Source organism: Astatotilapia calliptera, chromosome 9, assembly GCF_964374335.1.
Source record: "Astatotilapia calliptera chromosome 9, fAstCal68.1, whole genome shotgun sequence".
Taxonomy (NCBI): domain Eukaryota; kingdom Metazoa; phylum Chordata; class Actinopteri; order Cichliformes; family Cichlidae; genus Astatotilapia; species Astatotilapia calliptera.
In genome coordinates, this window is record NC_137430.1 from 32886413 (window position 1) to 32905669 (window position 19257).

Below are 19257 nucleotides of genomic sequence, written 5' to 3' on the forward strand. Positions count from 1 at the left end.
AAAGAATTTTGGCCTTTATTCGGTTACATAACAGACTCTATACAATTATTGATATTTGAGGCCGGCTAAAGAGTGAGTGAAAGTGATAATAAATAATAGTTAAAAATCATAAAATGGTAACCCCACTTGGAAGTCAAACCCTCGTCTCCTGAGTGGAAGTCTGTGGACTGCGAGCTTCTCACCACACAGCAGGAGAAAACACGTTTCTGTCAAACTAATGAACATGAAAGACTCATGAGTGCCTACATCAGCCCGTCCCAAACTTTAACCTTGACTCTGAATCATCAAGAAACGGGCCAGAACAATCTGCAGCTAATCTCTACTGTTCTGCTAAAGCTGAACATGAAAGACGCCACTTTGACTGTAAAGACAGAGACACACCCTGAAAGACCCACAGAGGGAGAGGGTGCTATAGAGATTGAAAATGTGACGTCATTCCGGGGTAAAACCGCAAAGGATTGTGGGAACGAGTGGCAGGCGATACTAGCGCACGCAGGCTTTCACATGAAAACAGTCACACAGCGATAAAAAGAAACACAAAGAATGGCAAGAAGCTGTTGTATTATTAACTGCAATAGCCGGTCGCATGACAGCCACAGGAAGCCGATGGGTAAAGTGATCGGTTTTTATCGGATTACGTCGTTGAAGAGAAATTGTTCGAGCCACGTTTCCGAAGTAACAAAGAGCCGACGGATTGCAGACCAAATATGACGTTTCAGAACACTCCAGCTCACGTGTTAGTCTGCTCCAAGCATTTCCACAAAGGTAAGTCTGCTGTTGTAGTTATTACGTAATTTTTCATAACATAATTGTTGATGTAGGTTACAAATAAGTCTTTATTTGAATTGAATTTGTTGCGCTATGCTGCTTTGTTCACTATAGCTTTGCGGGCTAATGTTTGTTGTGTTTTGTAGGAAAACCAGCCTACAAAATGCTGGAATGTGATCCAGACTGGCGCCCTCTATCAACCTGGGTCAGACAGAGTTTAAATCTGCTACCATAGCCAGATTTGATCGGTTAAGAGAGAGAGCGAAATCAAAACAGCCACGAAAAGTCCCGCATATATGTGCCCAAGTGTTGTATTGAAGCAATCCAGTGATGATTAACTGTTTTCCAGTAAGTTGTTTTGCAATGTTGTTGGATGTTTTTTTGCATTGTTGATTTGTTTTTCATCGAAGCAGCTAATAAAGCACCATTGAATACAATTTGGGGTGGCTGTAGCTTAGGTGGCAGAGCAGGTCAGCCACTAATCAGAAGGTCGGTGGTTCGATCCCAGGCTGCCTCCTGGCTGCATGCCAAATATCCTTGGGCAAGATACTAACCCCGTGTTTGCCTACTGGTGGTGGTCAGAGGGCCCGGTGGCGCCAGTGTCCGGCAGCCTCGCCTCTGTCAGTGTGCCCCAGGGCAGCTGTGGCTACAATGTAGCTGCCATCACCAGTGTGTGAATGTGTGTGTGAATGGGTGAATGACTGAATGTAGTGTGAAGCGCTTTGGGGTCCTTAGGGAATAGAAAAGCGCTATATAAATGCAGGCCATTTACAATTTTGCCTCTTTCTTATAAGATTCTATAATAGAATGAAACAATAATGCCAGTTATAAACAAAGATAATAACTGAATGAATTACGATTAAATTTTATTTCTATTAGATCTGAAATGTTGTGTAACACTACAACCTGAAACAACAATTAGATTGCGTTGGCCTGTACAGGAGATAAAGGACAAAAATGTAACAACAGCTGTGAAATGGAATAGTCCAAATCACCAAAGTAAACTGGACCTGGGCTTGTTGCAGGGATCTGAAGTCACTAAACATTTTGTGAGTGTATGCACTCACACTTAGGACCATATAATAGTAAATATGTGCGTGATGAAAGCTGGGCAGCACGCTAACGTCCTTACTCCACTCTGTATGCTTGTATGGGTCTGACCCTTTCACTCCTTTGATTTTTTCGTCGTACTTTTTTTTGTTTTGCCTTTTCGTCAAGTCTGTCTTTGTACGGACCTGCCGTGTTCTCCGTCATTTTGTACATCACTGTTTTTGGGGCAAATAAAATGCAAGTAGGGATTAAAACCGGTGCTGGAAATACTAGCGCTTGATGCAGTGTTTTGATTTTGTTGCCACGGGTACCCACAAAGCAATGCACAAAAGTCACGTGGTCTGTGAATCTCTATAAGTAAACCCAGGCTCAGTGTTAATATGGAGGTGTTAGCTGTGGATTGAGGTCGGTGTTAAAGCAAAACAAACAGATATCAGCCACCTGCAACCCGAGCTCTGAGTGACAGACTGCTACGCAACTGCTACACCGATCACACTGTCTCCATCCCCGGCTTAACTTTACTGCTCTCAGCGAGGTTCATATCTGTCTGACTTTTATCTTAAATATCACAGTCAGAACACACAACGTGGTTATGATAGTTGTTCTCCTTTAAATGTATTGTGTGAATCATAAAAGTCAAGTCAAAGTTGAGCCAACATGCCACGTCATGGCTGAGCAGGGATTGGAACCATTGGGGAACACGTTACAGAAGTACAGAACAGTGTTTTTATAGAGTCTAAAGTTGGACAGGACTGACTCATTCTTAGAGCCTGCCTCAAGTGGACACTGGAAGAACTGCAGGTTTTGTAGATGTCCACAGCTTTGATGAAACATGAAACACAGTGTAAAAGACAGAGATCAAGAACCGCTACTTCCATTCTGGGCATTAAGTAAAACAGATTCATTCTCTTTTTGCAGTGAAACGGGGAATAATATGACTTCTTATCACTGGATTCCCGCCCTTGACCCCGACACTAAACCACAGACTGGTCCGGTCGGCGCTGACAGCTCATGTTCATCTAAGCCTAACTACACATCGCAGAGAGAGCGACGTGGAGCTACACCTGACCCCAGCTGCTGACTAATGTTCAGATCTCACCAACACCTTCTTGCTGGTGCATTATTTAACTGCGTAACTAGGTCACGAGCTGGCCAACACGCATTGTCTGACATAATAAAAAATCATTGTTCATTCATGTTGCTGAGCCAGCAAGAAGGCTTGCCAAAAACAACACCGGCATGAATTATTTAGATGTCAAAATATTACGTATTTAACAAAAACACAGCAGCCATGTCTATTACTCATGGTCAAACCCCCAGTGTGTGTGGCTTTGTCTGAGACTCGTTATTTAAAGCACAGTTACACTAACAGTCGGTGATGACGCTGAACAACGTCACATCGCCGCTGCCTCCGCTCATCTGCAGATAAATTCTGAGCATGCAGGTGATTGGGGATGCTGCAGGACACCAGCTTCTTCGATTATAAAGCATAAAAATATCAGAACAGCCGAGCACAGATTAAACGGGCAGGTTAAACACCACCTGTACAAAGACTGTGCATCATAAACTGTATTTGTGAAGTGTGCACACTCTCAGGCGCCAGATTGGCCGCTGAGTGCAGCTAACATTAGCAGGTTAGCATCCACGTCCCTGTGCTGATTGTAGTCACACATCGCTGCGGTCGAGTGGATGTATATCAGCTGTCACGCTGACTCTTTCCAAGGTTTCTTCACAGAGAGAGAGAGATGCTGCTGCCTGCTAGATCCCTAACATGTCAGACCTAACTTTCCCCCAATCAGAAGGAAGTTGGCCCAAAGGTGGGGCAGCCTTAAAGGGAAAGGATGTAAAATGTTATTTTTCAGACAGGGGACGAGCTGAGGGGTTGCACTTGGGTCCAGGATGAGTTAAAAAAGCTAAATCATGCAAAGTTACTCCAAGTAGATCCAAGAATAAAAAATTGCAGCTAAAAACAAGCAGAATAGATCAATACTCATCTAATCTAATAAAGTGCTTCCAGCATTGCCTCAGCTCTGCCTCACAGGAGGAGCTGTCCTGGCAGGGGGAAGCTGCTGCTGTGACTGGCTCATGGATCTGTTGCAAACTAAATGTTGCAATAAAGAAATGTCCTTAATACTTTTTCAAAAACAAAGCGTTTCTCTGGCAACACGAAAAACCAGCTAAATAAGTCTTGTTACAGTTCAAATGAGTTCAATCTCAGTCTACGTCTGAGCCCTGCCAGTCAAAAGCTCAGACCTCAGACTGCTCTAAATGACTGGCTACTACATTTTTTTTCTACTCTGAGATCTTTATGATGTCAAAGAGAAATGATTTCACTTATGTGGTCATCTTAGCCAAAGTTCTTCTAAACAAAAGGAAACCAGCTAATACCAGCATTCAGAAAGGAGCTGTCCAGAGTGTGAGCACAAGCATTTAGTGACTGGCAATGCAACCCACATTTTCTCAAGTTATCCCAGATTCGAGGCAAGCGACAGAAGTGACAACCAATGAGAACGAAGGATGCCGTTGATTGACTTATGAGAGGGTGACAAATACATTTAAGGGTTGCCTGGGCCCAGAATGTCTGCTGAGGATGCATGGTGAACGGACTTCCTGTGTGGATGCGCGTTCATTATAAGACAACAGTGCTACAGGAAGTGCTGAGCTACGGCCACCCCCAAATTAAACCCCAAAAAGAAACTTTCTAAAACAGAGATGCTGGAAAAAACAGGGTCATTTTATAATGGTGGTGATCCCTCCCCACAACCAGAGTGGACGAACCAACGAGCTTGTTAAACTCAGAACAATGGAAACCTCACAGCTGGAGAGTGTTTGTTTCCTTCTCTGTCTCTCGTAATTGTTAAATATTTCAGGGGGTTCGGGAAGAGGGTTGGTCACGTCAGGAAACACGTCGTAGCTCGCTGACTGTAAGTCAGCACCGTTCAGTTTACAAACGCTCGCATTCAGCTGGGAGGATTTCAGGCGATCTGAGGGGAAATGAGACAAGCAGAGTAACAGGTAACGGGAGGAAGACGAGGAACGATGCATCAGTGCGTGCCTGTTCTTCTCTTTTCTGCTGAATGTCCAAGTGAATTAAGAAAAAGGAATAAAGGGAATGAGATGTTACAGCAGTGGCAGAGAGAGAAAACAGCCCTCTTGCATCACACACACACGCACGCACGCACACACACACACACACACACAGGAAACAAAGCTTGATGCTAAGGAGTTCTGAAAGCAGCGATGCTCTGAGTCCCTCTCTTTCTGTTGTCCCGCCCTCCAATCCAGCCTCCCGTCTCAAACAGCGTTAGCGTATCCATCTCTGTGAGGACAACGCTAACCTCCAAATGATTCTGCTCTAAAACCAGATTCGGACGCTTGGACGGCTCCTCTGAACCTCCAGCAGATGGTGATCGGACCCTCACCCAGACCCGTCCTCACAAACATATACATGTATTTACACCACCACCCCCATCCCCCTCTCTGGCTCAACAGCAGCTGATTTAGGGGGAAAATATGTTCCTGAGCTTTGTTCTATTTATGCTGCCCTTTCACATTAGGTCACAGTGTGTATCTGTGTGTACATGTGCCGCAGCTCTCGCTGTATTTGCATGTTTCACCTCGCGGCTAAATGTCTACTGCACCACGCAGTGGATACAGAGATCCTGTAAAGCTAGAGCAGAGCAGAGGAGATCTGGTACTCGGCTGTTTGTAGGCGTGTTCAGGGCTTGTAAACAAGTCAGTGACTCTCACCTGTTTTTCATGCTTGTGTTATGTTAACACCCTGAGCTACAGCCATGGCTACCAATGGCCGCCCCTCCCTGAGGCCGGTTCTATTGGAGATTTCTTCCTGTCAAAAGGGTTTTTTTCCTTCCCCCTGTTGCCAAGTGCTGCTCAAAGTTCGTGTGATTGTTGAGGTTCTCTCTCTAATACTGCACGGCCTTTATTTTTCAATATGAGGCAGCTTGAAAAGACCGATGTTGTGAAGAGAACTGAGCTATGGATTTTTAATAAAGCAACCTTTTTTAAAAAGCCTGTGATTACATGCGCTTGATGTGAAAGTAAATGGTTAATGTGGAGATCTCGAACTACTAGACGGTACAAACACACAGTCTTCCTTTTTCTTTCTATGAAAATTATCTTTGAAATGGATGGACTGAGACGAAACACACACACACACACACACACACACACACACACACACACACACACACACACACACACACACACACACACACACACACACACACACTCAAAGTAAGAGGGTCCCTCAGACAGAATTGGAGGCCTCCGGCAGTGCATTATGGTCCACCATTTTTCTCACTCTGCTGTGCTGCGTGTGTGATGTGTTTGTGCTAAAAGGGTGTTATTCAGACTCTGCGTGCCTCTGTGTGTGTGTGTGTGTGTCCTGCCTCACTTCATCTATTCATAGGACAAAAAGTCCGACTGAGCCGCAGACACCGTGTGTGTCTGTGTGTGTTTGTAAGTTCTTTGTACGACTCTGTGTCACATTTTTCAAACAGTGTAATATCTCCTTTAGGAACAAAACTCATAAAACTAAAATTTCTTAGTGTGTGTGTATGTGTACCGAGGAAGGAGGAGAGGAAGAAGAGGGAAGAGGAGATGTTTCGTCGTTTCCTCTCTCTTCTCTTTGTATCTAACATGAAATGACAGATTTGTGTCATGTGTGTTTGCCTGTGTGCGTCTATGCGTGTGTGTACACACCTGTGCTGACTCGGTTCATCATCACCTCTCCTCTTTAATCATGTTGTGCACCTGTTCTCCTTCTCACCCCCTCCCTCCCCCTCCATGTCCTTCTATCACCATCATTTCCAGCCTGGAGGAAGGACCCTAAAAAAGCGATCCCAGCTCGAGGTAGTTGTGCGTGCACGCAGCGAATAGAAAGATTGTGGAACATCTTAAGTTATTCTTACAGATATTGAGCAGAAATCTTGCTAAAGTTTGCTAGAAGTTGCAGATAAACAGTTTGTGGAAATGAAACTGATTTTAAGAAAGTGCTTCCTTACACAGTTTCCTGTGTTTTTGATGCTCCTGCATCGTATTAATGCTCCAGTGCAAACGTCAGTCACGCTGTGATGTAATAGCTTTTTAGGAAAACGTCTTGAAAGTAGTCAAACCTAAACCTGACCTTTAACAGTGAAGAGCAGTGTTGGTCAAGTTACTTGAAAAAAGTAATCAGTAACTAATTACTGATTACTTCCCCAAAAAAGTAATCCCGTTACTTTACTGATTACTTATTTTCAAAAGTAATTAATTACTTAGTTAGTTAGTTACTTTTTAAAAACACGATTTACAACCTGAGTAGGTGATAAAGCGATAGATCTTTCAGCCCAATTCTACTTTTTCTACATAATCCATCATACAAAATGTAATCAAATGGAAAAGTCTCTTTTTAAAACTTGTTTTATTAGTTTTAATCTTTTAACTTTATGCATCAAGCAAAGATTTAATTATATGCAACATTCTCTGACCGGAAGAAATTTGTTTAATATTTAAACCTATTTTCTGCACATTCCAGCACATAAAATAAAATATTTTTTGTGTTTACACTCACTCTTTCAAATAGATGCAAGTAAAACACAGCAGAACATAAATAAAGTCAAAGACTCAGCGGTCCTGTTGCTCTATTTTCACCTGTAAAGCAGGAGCAGGGTAGGCGGAGGGTTACCCTGGTGCAGGTGTGCCACGGTCAGTGGAAGAATCCGTGAGTTTCTCTGTGAGTTTCCCATCACGTCGTAGCTACTCAGTGCTTGTTTGGAAGTTTAGGGGTTTTTTTCTCTGTAAAAAGAAGTTTTCTTCCCACGCACAGCGGACACTAATGTTTTTGTCACTTTTTATGGAATCAAACTCAAAGTAAGGTCAGTACTTCCACGCTTTAAACGCTGCACGCTCATACTCTCTCTGCACTCGATATGTGATCCATTGTTGATCTGCACACAGCTGTTGTCACGAACGTCGCACTCGCTTACGTCACTGTCATGAGACATTCTCGCAAAAAAATCACGGTTTTAGTAACGCAGTAACGCAGCGTTCCTACGGGAAAGTAACGGTAATCTAATTACCGTTTTTGCAATAGTAATCCCTTACTTTACTTGTTACTTGAAAAAAGTAATCAGATTACAGTAAGGCGTTACAAGTAACGCGTTACTGCCCATCTCTGGTGAAGAGTCAAATGTAATGACTTACACAAACAGGAGTAACATGCAGTACTGAGCATACGGTTCATCAGAGTAAAGCTGAAGGACAGCTGAGCTCAAAGTAATAATCCTAATAAGCCAACAGCGCCGCACCTGCCTGACTTATTTCGATTATTAGAGCATTTGAAGCTCTGAGCTGTTGTGACTCAACAATAGGGACTCGTGAGCTTCAGCCCTCACTGGGAATCTCAGAGAGTTCCAGGTCAGCTGGGATTTATGTGCCGTCCAAAGTGCTCTTGGACTGCAGCCACGTTTTTATTAAACTGCCTATAACTAATAGCAGTAAAGTCTTCACTGCATGCTAACGTACTGGGAGGACGCTCGGCTTTACTCAGCAGAAACGATGAGATGGCAGCTGCTGGGCTGAGCGTGCTGCCAGCAGCTGAGCCGCCGCAGACGCGCTGCACAGATTAGTCGAGCTGAAAAGTGACATCGAGCCTGCACGGGATAATTAGAAGATGAAAACAACACATGAAAGCAGCACATGAGCCGTGGTAAAAATGGTCTGCACATGCTCAGATCAATCATTACGCACGTTATTGACTGGAGGCAGCAGCACTGATCAAAGCTTACAACCTTTTTATTAGTGTTTCATCAAGTAAATTCACATTTCCTCTGGAAACACTTTAGCACTTTAAGTTTTAATAATCCAATAAATCTGCTGCCTGGTCAGTGCTTCTGCTTTTTTCTGTGTAACTTATAATGGAATACTTTTAAGTAACTGTGAATATTTCTTCTAATAATCGTTTCACGTGACTCAGGATGTTACGCCAGGCTTTTGTGCAGCGCTCTACCTGAAAGACGGGAAAAGGTAAAGTTTTGCACAAAGTACAAATGTTTCACTTCATAAGGAGAAAGAAAGGATAACTCATACTTTTGTGTGTGGCTTTGTCTACTTAACTTTAATCAGCACAGGTGTTTTAAGCGACTGTTGTTATTATATTACTTGTAGTCATATTTGCAGTTACACATTTTTCCCAGTAGGAGGGGTCTGAGCCATAAACTGTAAATAAAAGATGACCACTGTTTCCTGAAGTCCCAGTTTGGTGCGCTAGGTGAGCAGTTCTTGCTGTTTGCCTCTTGATGTTTTAAAAAAAATCATTTTAGTACGATAAATATCTTGGGATGGCTCAAAAGAGGGCGCTGTCCGTACGCAACTTGTACATCGCACTGTAAATCATTCCCTGCTTTACGCTCCTTTCTGACCCTAATGCTGGGCTCACACTGTGCGATTTTTGGCCCATTTTGAGCCGATTTTTGAGTCGTGCGACCGTTTTGGCGATCGGCCCGATTTTGGCCTTCATCGTGCGTCGTGCATCGTGTAGTATACGTGGGGTAACGAGAAGCGATTGACACCTCACGACCAGCTCCCGATCATCAATCGCTTGGTCGTGAGGGTGTCACCGCAGTTTGTCACACTGCGCACGTGCAAACACAAATGTCAGCGAAAAAGACGGCGCAGCACAGCAGTGCAGCGTGTGATCTGGACACAAGCGATGGAGGCACAACTTGTAGAACTTTGGAAAGCTCATCCGAGCCTTTTCGATGTGGCCTCACAAAATTATCACGACCACAACAACCGTGAAAATAGTTGGATCTACATGCTGCTCAATCACAGCTGCCTGATCAACGTTTTTCATTAGAAATTTAGCAAAGTTGATGGTGGTGGCGTGTCTGTGTGAGTGAAAGACACAGAGAGAGCGCGAGCGACAGATTTTCTGTTATAACCTTCATGTTATGGACCCACAGTGTGAGCACTCAGGTCGCATCAGAGCATCGGGCCGTATAGTGTGAGACCCTGCATCGTGACCTATGAACTTCTAACCCCTGCGAGTAAATCGTACAGTTTGAGTAGGAGCTGAATCGCGCGACTGAAAAAATCGCACAGTGTAAGCCCAGCATAATCGGGGACCATGACATACAAGATAAATATCGTGATGTGTTGAATAAATCTTTAAACCATAAACATGAGTGTTCACTGAAGTCAGAATTTGTGTGTTTTTACCACCAACTTTTACACAGCAAGACTTCATTTTCTAAGCACAGAAGTCGCCCCCTGCTGGACATTAGAAAACTGTAAATTTACAGACTTGGCACCAGTGAAACAGTTACAGTAACACAACATCATTTCCACGAGCACCAGTTAAAAACCAGCTGAAGCTTGTTACAGCACAGATGGGTCAAATTCAGCTGAATCAGCGTCCTTCGGATAAAAAAAACAATGAAATGCATGGAAAAGAATATTAGTTAAATATATGTTGTTGTGCATTTACTTAAGTATGTAAGTCTGGCTTTTTAAGATGAGCTGTAAGTGTTGAGTGGTAGACAGCGGTGCACCTGTAAGGGTTAATGAACTGACCTGAAGACAGACCAGCCGACAGACAGCCAGTTGTTAGAAGGTAACCTCGGGGGGGAACAGCAGCTGACTCATCCTCACACCTGAGCTTCTTACGTCACACACAGGTGTGTGTGTGTGTGTGTGTGTGTGTGTGTGTGTGTGTGTGTGTGTGTGTGAACCAGAAAACCTCAGTTGGCTCAGCACAGAGTCAGTTCTCCTCCCTACCTCCTCCCTCTCCTCCTCCTCTTCTTCCTCAGAACCCTCAGTCTGCTCCTCCTCTCCCTCCCCATCCTCTTCCTCCTCTGGGAACTCTACGTCCGACTCTCCGGGGGCGATGGGGACGCTGATGGTCAGGTTGGGATTCGTCATGTAGCTGTCATCCTCCGGCACCACGTACTTCTCCACGTGACGCCCTGGGATGAAGAAAAAGATGGATGGATGAACTAATGGAAATATTTTTATCCCTACCTTTCTGCAGGATTTGTTTTATTTGATTTTTTATGAAAGTTGATTTCTAAACAGTTTAGAAAATCCAAACTCAAGGCCGTAGATGGTCAGACAGCGGGGCCGCGTAACAGTCTAAGACTTAGAAGATCTCTCTAAGAAGTTCAATAAAATGAACTTCATGTCTACATATTAGAGGGTCTGCTTCCACCAAGTTACTTGCCCAAGGACACAACGACCGAGACTGTCGGAGCCATCCCCAACCCCCGGGCCACAAACCAGTACCGGTCGTTTAGTACCGGGCCGCGAGAGTTGAGTCTCGGGTGTGAAATTCATGGTTATCAGGGCTTTTAACGTTTTTATCGTTATCTCAGTTTCACTGGGTCTTTTTCCGTGTGTTATGAATAAATCTTCATTTTTTTGGTACCGGTACTGGTTTTATTTTGTCGGATTTATCCGGCACACCTTAAAGGCCGGTCTGTGAAAGTATTGTCGGGCATAAACCGGTCCATGGCACAAACAAGGTTGGGGACCGCTGCTTTAAATAGATCAAGTTAAGTCTTAAATGCATTTCAAAGATGGAACTGCATGAATGCCACATGCATGGAAGCTTAATTTACTAAAAATCCCATCATATTTTACCAGATAAGACTTCAGCGTAGTGACTGAGACCATATCCACATCAGGAAAGTCCTTCCTGGGGTCTGTGGCCATTTTTTCAGAGACTTCTGCACAATCAGACTTCTGCTGCTCCTCTAACAGACTGATTTATTTGGGAGGGAACTAAACTACTTCATGGAAACTTCTCTTCAGCTCATTAAAAACATTCACTTTTGCCATCAGACCTGGAAGTTTCATGTTTTTGGTTTAATTTTAAGAGACACACCTGTCAATAATAGTTGACGGTGACCTTTGATGAAAATCTTATTTAAAGAAATTGATTTAGCAGCTTAATCTCATTTGTTAATTATGTACAAAGACTTTTTGAAAAGATGTTTGTTGTTTAACTGCTTCACACGGCTGATTGCTGTTTATGTGTGACTGCTTCTTGGCTGAGGGCAGGAACTTCCTGGAAACAAAGCTGGTCGGCTTTGAGTGGCTCTCACCCAAGAAGATGCTTGGCACACAACCATCAAATGGCAAATTAATGTGTTTATATCTTTTATGGATCGGCAGCTTATAAATACCAGATATTTTTACTCTTAAATCTCAGATGTCACAGTGCCTTACATGCATTAAACTGAGAAACAGCCGCAGCTGCATGACAGCAGTCCAAGGCTGGTTACTGAAAGGTGGAAATTAGCCAGATGAGGAGGTCATTGTGAATTCTAACAAAGGTAACACGAGAGGACGAGTACATCCGATCTGTGTTAGTGTGCGACAGAAATAATCTCTGAGGTATGTCACCTATGACAGCACCGTTGGCCTCCGTGTGGATGGTACTGAGGCGTTTCAGCTTCATCATGGCTTTGGCCTCCTTTCGCTTCTGACGACGACGCTTCAGGTTCCCATTAAAAAAATCCACCACCTGAACCACAGACAACATGAAGGAAAACACAGTGTGAGACAGAACGAGCTCTGTGGTAGTTTACAAAGTGACGCACAGACGGGTACCTGTCTGCGGCACCAGGCCAGGCCCCGGGTGATCCTGTGAATAGCGATATGCAGGTTGTTCATCTCCCCGTCGTCGTCTGGAGCCGAGAGGTTGTCAGAGCTGAAACTGCTGAGGAGCAGAGCCAGGAAGAGGTTCAACAGCTGGAGACACAGAGAAAGACAGCGAGGGAGAGACGCTGAGTTTAGAAATTCAGTTTGTAAGACAAGATTCAAACGTGCATCAGGACTCTCGCCTCTCCTTCTCTTTGACGTCACGGTTTGCTGAACTGAACTGTGGGTGCGGTGTGAGCGTTGAGAAAACTTTTCAGGCTTTCTTTTTTCAAAAATGATCTTCATTAGTTAGCACTGATGGATATTTGCTGACTTCGCCAGTAAGCACCGAAACACCAGGGTTTCTCCCCAGAGGCTAAATCTGCGTCCTCGCTGCTGTCTGCACTGACCTCTAAAGCTAACAAAGACAGAGCATGGCACAAATCCAGCTGAGTCTCAGGGGAAGCTCATTAATATTTCAGGTACTTCGACATAAATAAGTTTTAATCCATTTTTACAATTTATCCTCTGGAGACCATGAATGTGTGAAGATCTTCAAGGTTGTCAGGAGCCATTAACCCTCCCTGTCACCCAGATGTTCCCAGTTGCTTCCATTCTCTCATCCTTTATTCTTTAGTTAACTCATTAAACACACACACTTACACACTCGCACACACACACAGCCTGTGTGGCGTCACAGTGTCCACAGAAGGTTGATTGCTCAGTGTGTGCTGAATAATGCCTGAGGCTCTTAGTAACTGATCACCAAGCCGGAGTGCTGCTCTTAGCCAGATTGCTTCTCTTTAACCACAACTCTGTGTGTGTGTGTGTGTGTGTGTGTGTGTGTGGTGACAGGTCAGGTGGCTCAGGTAGCAGCTTCCTGCATCTGTCTGATTTCAGCCAGCAGACCTCACAGCAGCAGACAGGTGGGTTTGTTTCATGCTCAGAGGCACTTCGGCAGGCCTTGCTATGCTTGTAACATAAATGACACCATGAGCACCACAACCGGCAGCACGGGTCTGTCTAACAGAACAGCCTACCAGATCAAAGTGTGCAAAGTGTGAAGCTGGAAAAGTTATAAAGGGTTTATCTTCAGATGTAAGATGAGGACTCGCTGCTCCTTTGTGTTGATAAAGAGCCCGATGAGGTGCTTTAGATCATAACGGTCCTGGATGCCCGCCCCCTTGGAGTTTTTTGGGGTGCATCCAACTGGGAAGAGACCCCGGAGTACTCTCCATAGAGATTACATATCTTGTCAAGCGTGGGATTACCCAGAAATAACTGGAAAACATTGTTGGGTAGAAGGGAGACCCAATTTCAGTCAAATGAAGGAAAATGTATTAAATGTATTTTTATGGTTTATGAGACCATCTGAGCAAATTTTCTCCAATAGCAAAGGGTTATCGTCATAGTCAACCAAAGACATGTTGGAGAAGTTCTCGCAGATGGAACAAATTTGTCTTTTAACATATGTTGAGTTACAGATCTAACGCCAAACCCCAACCCTAACCAAAGAATCGAGAATGAACCCAAAAACGAAGTGAAAAAGAATCACAGAAGGTTTTAAAATCTACCCTGCATCCTAAACTCTAAACGAGAATCCCTGTATGTCAAACAACGATGCTGAGGCCCTGCTACTTCCTGTTAAAAATATTTCCGATGTCAGCCTGGGTATGGGCCCTGTGTCCTCAGGTCATCCTGGTCCAGTCCAGCTCATAATAATTATCTCGCCGTCCATTTCTGCCTCGGCCCATCTATCGTCTCATTCACAGCTATTGATGAATCAAGCAGCGCACACACCCCGCAGGCTGGACGTCCCGCAGCTGGTTGTGTTTATGTAACGACTCAACTGGATCCGGCAGCTTTCCAGTTTCTGGTTGTGTAAGAGGAAACCGGGCCAGTGGGTCAATATCTGACACCAGGAAGCAGAACTCTGATATGTGTGTGCAGGCATGCATTACTCGTGTTGTGAGGACATGATGCAGCGCATGCAGTCATGTTGTCAGGACTTCTCCCCCAATTAATAAATCCTCGGTCATTTATATTTATTTATTTGTCCATTTTTTTTCTTGAGAAAGTTTTCAGTCTGCTTTGTGCAGGTTTGTGAACTCTCCAATTATATTATTTAAGGGCTGTGACTAAAAAGTATTATTTTACTTTAAACTGAAATTTTTAATTACCTAGGTTACAGTGTGTGTGTGTGTGTGTGTGTGTGTGTGTGTGTGTGTGTGTGTGTGTGTGTGTGTGTGCATTGATCCCAGCTGGTGGTGGCGGTGTGTGTGCTGTTGTTTATAGTACTGATCAGCGTTCTGCTGTTACAATCCCAGTTTCACCGGCCCAGGTTGCTGGAATTTGATTGGCTGTGCCCTTGACTCAAACACCAATAGATCAATGCAGCTGATTGGTTAACATGGCAACATACCTTGACAGGTCAACCAGTGACCTTGCTGCTTTCCAACAGTCGATAGGAGATTGCTGACAGAAGTCTGTTTTATCAGTTTATTCATTTAAGCCTGTTTATAGGTCAAAATATGCCCAACCTTAATTATGTTTAAGTATAGTTTTGGCCACCTGGGGGCAGTAATATCGCCGTTAAAAGTGAGGAAACAACCTCCTACACCTACTGCACACCCAGAAGTTTAGCGTAACACCCCCGTCCTTTTCCAGCTACGCTTGTCTCAACAGTATATATCTGCTCTTGGTCTCTACCAACATTTAAAATAAATATCTGGCTCTTTAGCTCGTGAATACTCCACTCTATGGTTCACCAGCTGCCCACTAACTGTCTCTGTCAGCTGTTTGCAGCTGAGTAATTTAATATTGATTCATTCGGCTATAATAGATTTTTTGATTGATAAGATTTAATAAATTATCAGGAATAGTAAACAAAGAAGATCCAAGGTATGAGTTGCTCTCTATCAGTCAGGATTTGGACCAGAAGCTGTAACACACAGACTAACATCTGGAAATCCTGTACTCGGTGCTCAATTTCCTATTTTGAATTAAAAAAGTTCCTAAAACAAAACACAAGTATCATACGAAACTTCTAACCTGCATAAATAAAACACGATTCAGGCCAGAGACCAGAAATGTGGAGCCATGTTGACTTAATCTAATGTGACAGGTGTCCGCTTGGTTCCAGCAGGACAGTCAAACTGGACTAAAGCCCTGCTGCTGTGAGAGGGAAAACCCTCCGTGAAACAGCTGCATGTATTATGATGAGGAAGTGTGTGAGGTGGATACAGTGAAAGAGGGAGAAGGTTTATAAGTGTGTCCGTGCATCAGCCGTGGATGTGTTTATGCTTGGTGACAGCGTGAGCCATCTGTGTGTGGGAGCGCGTGTCAATTTCTGGACCACCTGATCCCCCCAAATTCACCTCGTTTAACTCGTTAAACGGATCGTAGCAATTAGCCTGGGGATTGGGCCAACCATCCACGCACTCTCACTCTCTCACACACACACACACACACACACACACACACACACACACACACACACACACACACACAGAAAGTTAAAGGCACAGCTGAGCCACTGGTCGAGCACACGGGCGGCAGAAAGATTTTGTTATTTATTTCCATGTATTTCTGATTGGATGTGAGACTAATTTGACCTCTTTTCAAAGTTCAGGTAATATTCTTCTCACTGTTGCTGCGTCTGCTTTACTTTCACTTTATTTCACTTCAAAAAGCCGCACTGATAAAGCCGCACTGATCTCTACTCCATTAACTGTCTGCTTCATTATGTTGGTGATGCTGGTTTAAATCCATTCTAAAGTTTCTGTGCAGGTGAACGAGGCAGAACATCACTTCTTCAAATTACAAACATAGTTTGTATCGATTTTATTGGGTCTGTCTGTGCTTTCAGTGGCTGCATTTTTATGTAACACACCTTGTATCTCTTTTTGCGAGTGCTTCATGAATATAAAATCTAATAATGTACTAATAAGAACTATTATCTTACAGCAGTGGAGCTGGATGCAAATGTATCTGTGAGGAAGAAAAACATCTGATCGAGTTCTGCCCACATCATGATTCGATGTCTACATGCAAATGAGCTACACATATTGTATACATTGGTGAAGACCAGCACAAAAAAGTGAGACTGCGGAGACGAACAGACGACAGGTTTGCCTGTAGCTGCTTGGCGAGACAACCCAAGCTAAGTCCTTCTAGAAGAAAGTCAGCAGCCATCTTTGGAACCAGTCTGTCCAGTTAATTTGTCCATCGGTCAGTCAAATCTGAAATTAACTCATATTTTTATACAGTAACTTTAGTATATTTAATGAAAAGTTTTAAAATCATGCCGTGAATATATTGAGAGTTACAGGCCGTAGAAGTACAAATGTGGCGCTTTTTATTCTGCATTATTTTTCCATCATTGAGTCCTCATAATGTCTGTACAGGCGTTTAAAGCCAACCAACCAAATCAACTTTACACATGGCATGAACTAAAAAGAGATCAATAACAGGCGTGCACCAACATGATGTCTGCGAGGCAGAGGAACCGAAAGAAATGCTGGTAACCTGGATAAACTTCAAAAAGCACATTTTGGGTCAAACTGCCAGCTCGAAATCAGAGACAACCCAAACGATGGGCTGTAACGCCACCTGTTGGTTTCAAACGCCACAGTTTTTACCTTCATGGTGGTGTTTCAGACACTTCATTGTGTTGATGAAAGGGTGGAGTGCTGAGTTATCAGCTAAGCTTGACAGATATGTTAACATGAGACTCTGTGGGAATCTGACTCACTGTCGAAGCCTGCCTCGAGCGGCCATCAGAGGAACTGCAGGTTTAGCTTCATCTTTCTTGCCCAAACAAATTACAGCAAATTTTGCCTGCTGCGTATTTTAAAATCAGAGATCATTGACTGAGGAAAGCTGTTCCACAGTTTGGGCGCTCCAACCTCAAAAGCACGATCGCCTCTGGTTTTAAGATCAGAGCGAGGGACCGTTAGAAGGGTTCGATCGGAGAGCCGGCTGCGTTGATAAGGCAGGAACGTGTCCACGTACAGCTTTTTGTGTTAGTAACAGTGGATTCTGAATTTCACTGGAAGTCAGTGAAGGGATGCAAGGATAGGTGTAATATGTGAGCATCGGCTAGTTTTGGTTAGCAGCTTTGAACTAAGTGGAGACGAGCTATGGAAGACCTAGAGATGCACACAATGATCAATCTTTAATCATTCACAATGTGTCAGGGGCTGGGTCTGTGAGCCGGCGTTTGTGTGATTTTGTGTTATGCTCTTATGTTAAAATCATGTGCTGTTCTTAAGTTTGGTTTGCTGGTTTGTTTTTTCTATGCTTCTGTGTAGGTTCCCCTTGTGTTCCTCTGTCACTCCCTCTATCTCGTGTCAAGTTTGCGTGTCCCAGTTCATGTCTCTTCACATTTCCTGTTTTATTTTGAAAGTCTTGTTTCTATGCTCTTTGTGCTTAGTGTACTTTTCCCTGTGGTGTCATGATTATTTGTGTCAGCTGTGTTTCCCCAGGTGTTTCCATTTCCCCCGTTACCCTTCTGTGTATTTAAGCCCTCTGTCGTTCTCTGCTCAGTGTTGGTCCGTCTGCTTGTCTTGTGTCGTGTCACAGTATATTTTCTGGATTGTTTTCACGCGTCTGTTTAGGTCTCTATTCATGTTTTGAGTCATAGTTTTTACAGGTGCCTGTTCAGATTCACGTCACGTCAGTGTTTTCATGTTGAGTTTAGTTTATCCCAGTTCAGTCTTGCCTTGTTTTTCTGTTTTGGACTTCGGCTAATAAACTGCTGACTTTTGGTTAAAGCTTCGTCTCTCTGGTGTCTGCTTTTGGGTCCGTTTCAGAGACACGGATGAAGTTTGCATGTGCTGGATGTTGTTTGTTGTGAAATAAAGCGAGCATCTCGCTCAGATCTACAGAGTCCCGTCATTCATCACGGTCGCTGTCGCTGACTCGCTGAATACTTTCATCATTAAAGACCGACTGTGCATACAGGAGCGCTCAGCTCTGAGTGAAGTTCATCTCGGGTAGTCGAGGAGAGCCCAAGAATCAGCTGCTGCTGTCCTGGATAATTTCATGAGCAACAAACACACACACACACACTCACGCACACATGGGGGAGGTGGTGGTGATGAATGGGCAGGTAACACGATCTGCTTTTGGTGCTTCTCCTCGTCACAACAAACCCCTGTGAGCAAAGCCCCCTGGGAAAAAACGTTTGCAACGTGAGAGATGAAGAACGAGAGAGAAGGGTGAGAGAGGGAAGAGGAGAGAAAGAGAGCGGGCGAGGAGAGGACGAGGTTATCTCTTAGCCTGTAATATTGTTTTATATAATGTTTGAACACAGGGAGGACAAACTGAGTTACAGGGACACCTAAAATGTACAAATACAGAAGCAGAAGGCTGCGAGATGTGAACTAAAGTATATGAACGCTGTACTAAAACGGTTTAGAATCACTAACAGAAACGCTGGAGCCTCAGACTGATCATTAAAAGACATGTTAGGGTCACATTTCCACAGGAGGACGTGCCGTCTGTCATTTCCCACAATCTGTGGTTGGAGCGTTTTGAGGATTTTGCATTCAGAATAAGACTCAGTGTGTTTCAGATTAATACTCCCAACCTGAAGCTATGGGAACGTGATGATCCCGGGGAGTTGCCAGACAAGGTTTAAAGCCATTAAATACAAAGAGGGATAATTGGACCGCACCACCACTTCCTGCTGAAAGGGACAATGTGTGTCTTCTTTCATTTAAAAACAAAGTATTTGTATTTAATTAAATATTTGCGTTTAGTGTTTAATGATTTTGATTTTCTTCTTTGGTGTTT

General features: G+C 43.8%; 2 protein-coding genes across 2 annotated transcripts in view; one reads left to right on the forward strand and one right to left on the reverse strand.

Annotated features, from left to right (window-relative positions):
• Positions 1–19257, forward strand: part of LOC113029618 (uncharacterized) — a 430622-nt gene that overhangs the window by 86974 nt on the left and 324391 nt on the right. The gene's annotated exons all lie outside the window — the stretch shown is intronic.
• LOC113029605 (sodium channel protein type 5 subunit alpha-like) overlaps positions 1–19257 on the reverse strand; it is a 105546-nt gene that overhangs the window by 42654 nt on the left and 43635 nt on the right. Inside the window, exons 10-12 of the mRNA XM_080306823.1 lie at positions 12430–12570; positions 12223–12343; positions 10597–10784 (exon numbers count right to left, since the gene is read on the reverse strand). Coding sequence (XP_080162949.1) covers positions 10597–10784; positions 12223–12343; positions 12430–12570 — 450 coding nt within the window. The remainder of the gene's footprint in view (positions 1–10596; positions 10785–12222; positions 12344–12429; positions 12571–19257) is intronic.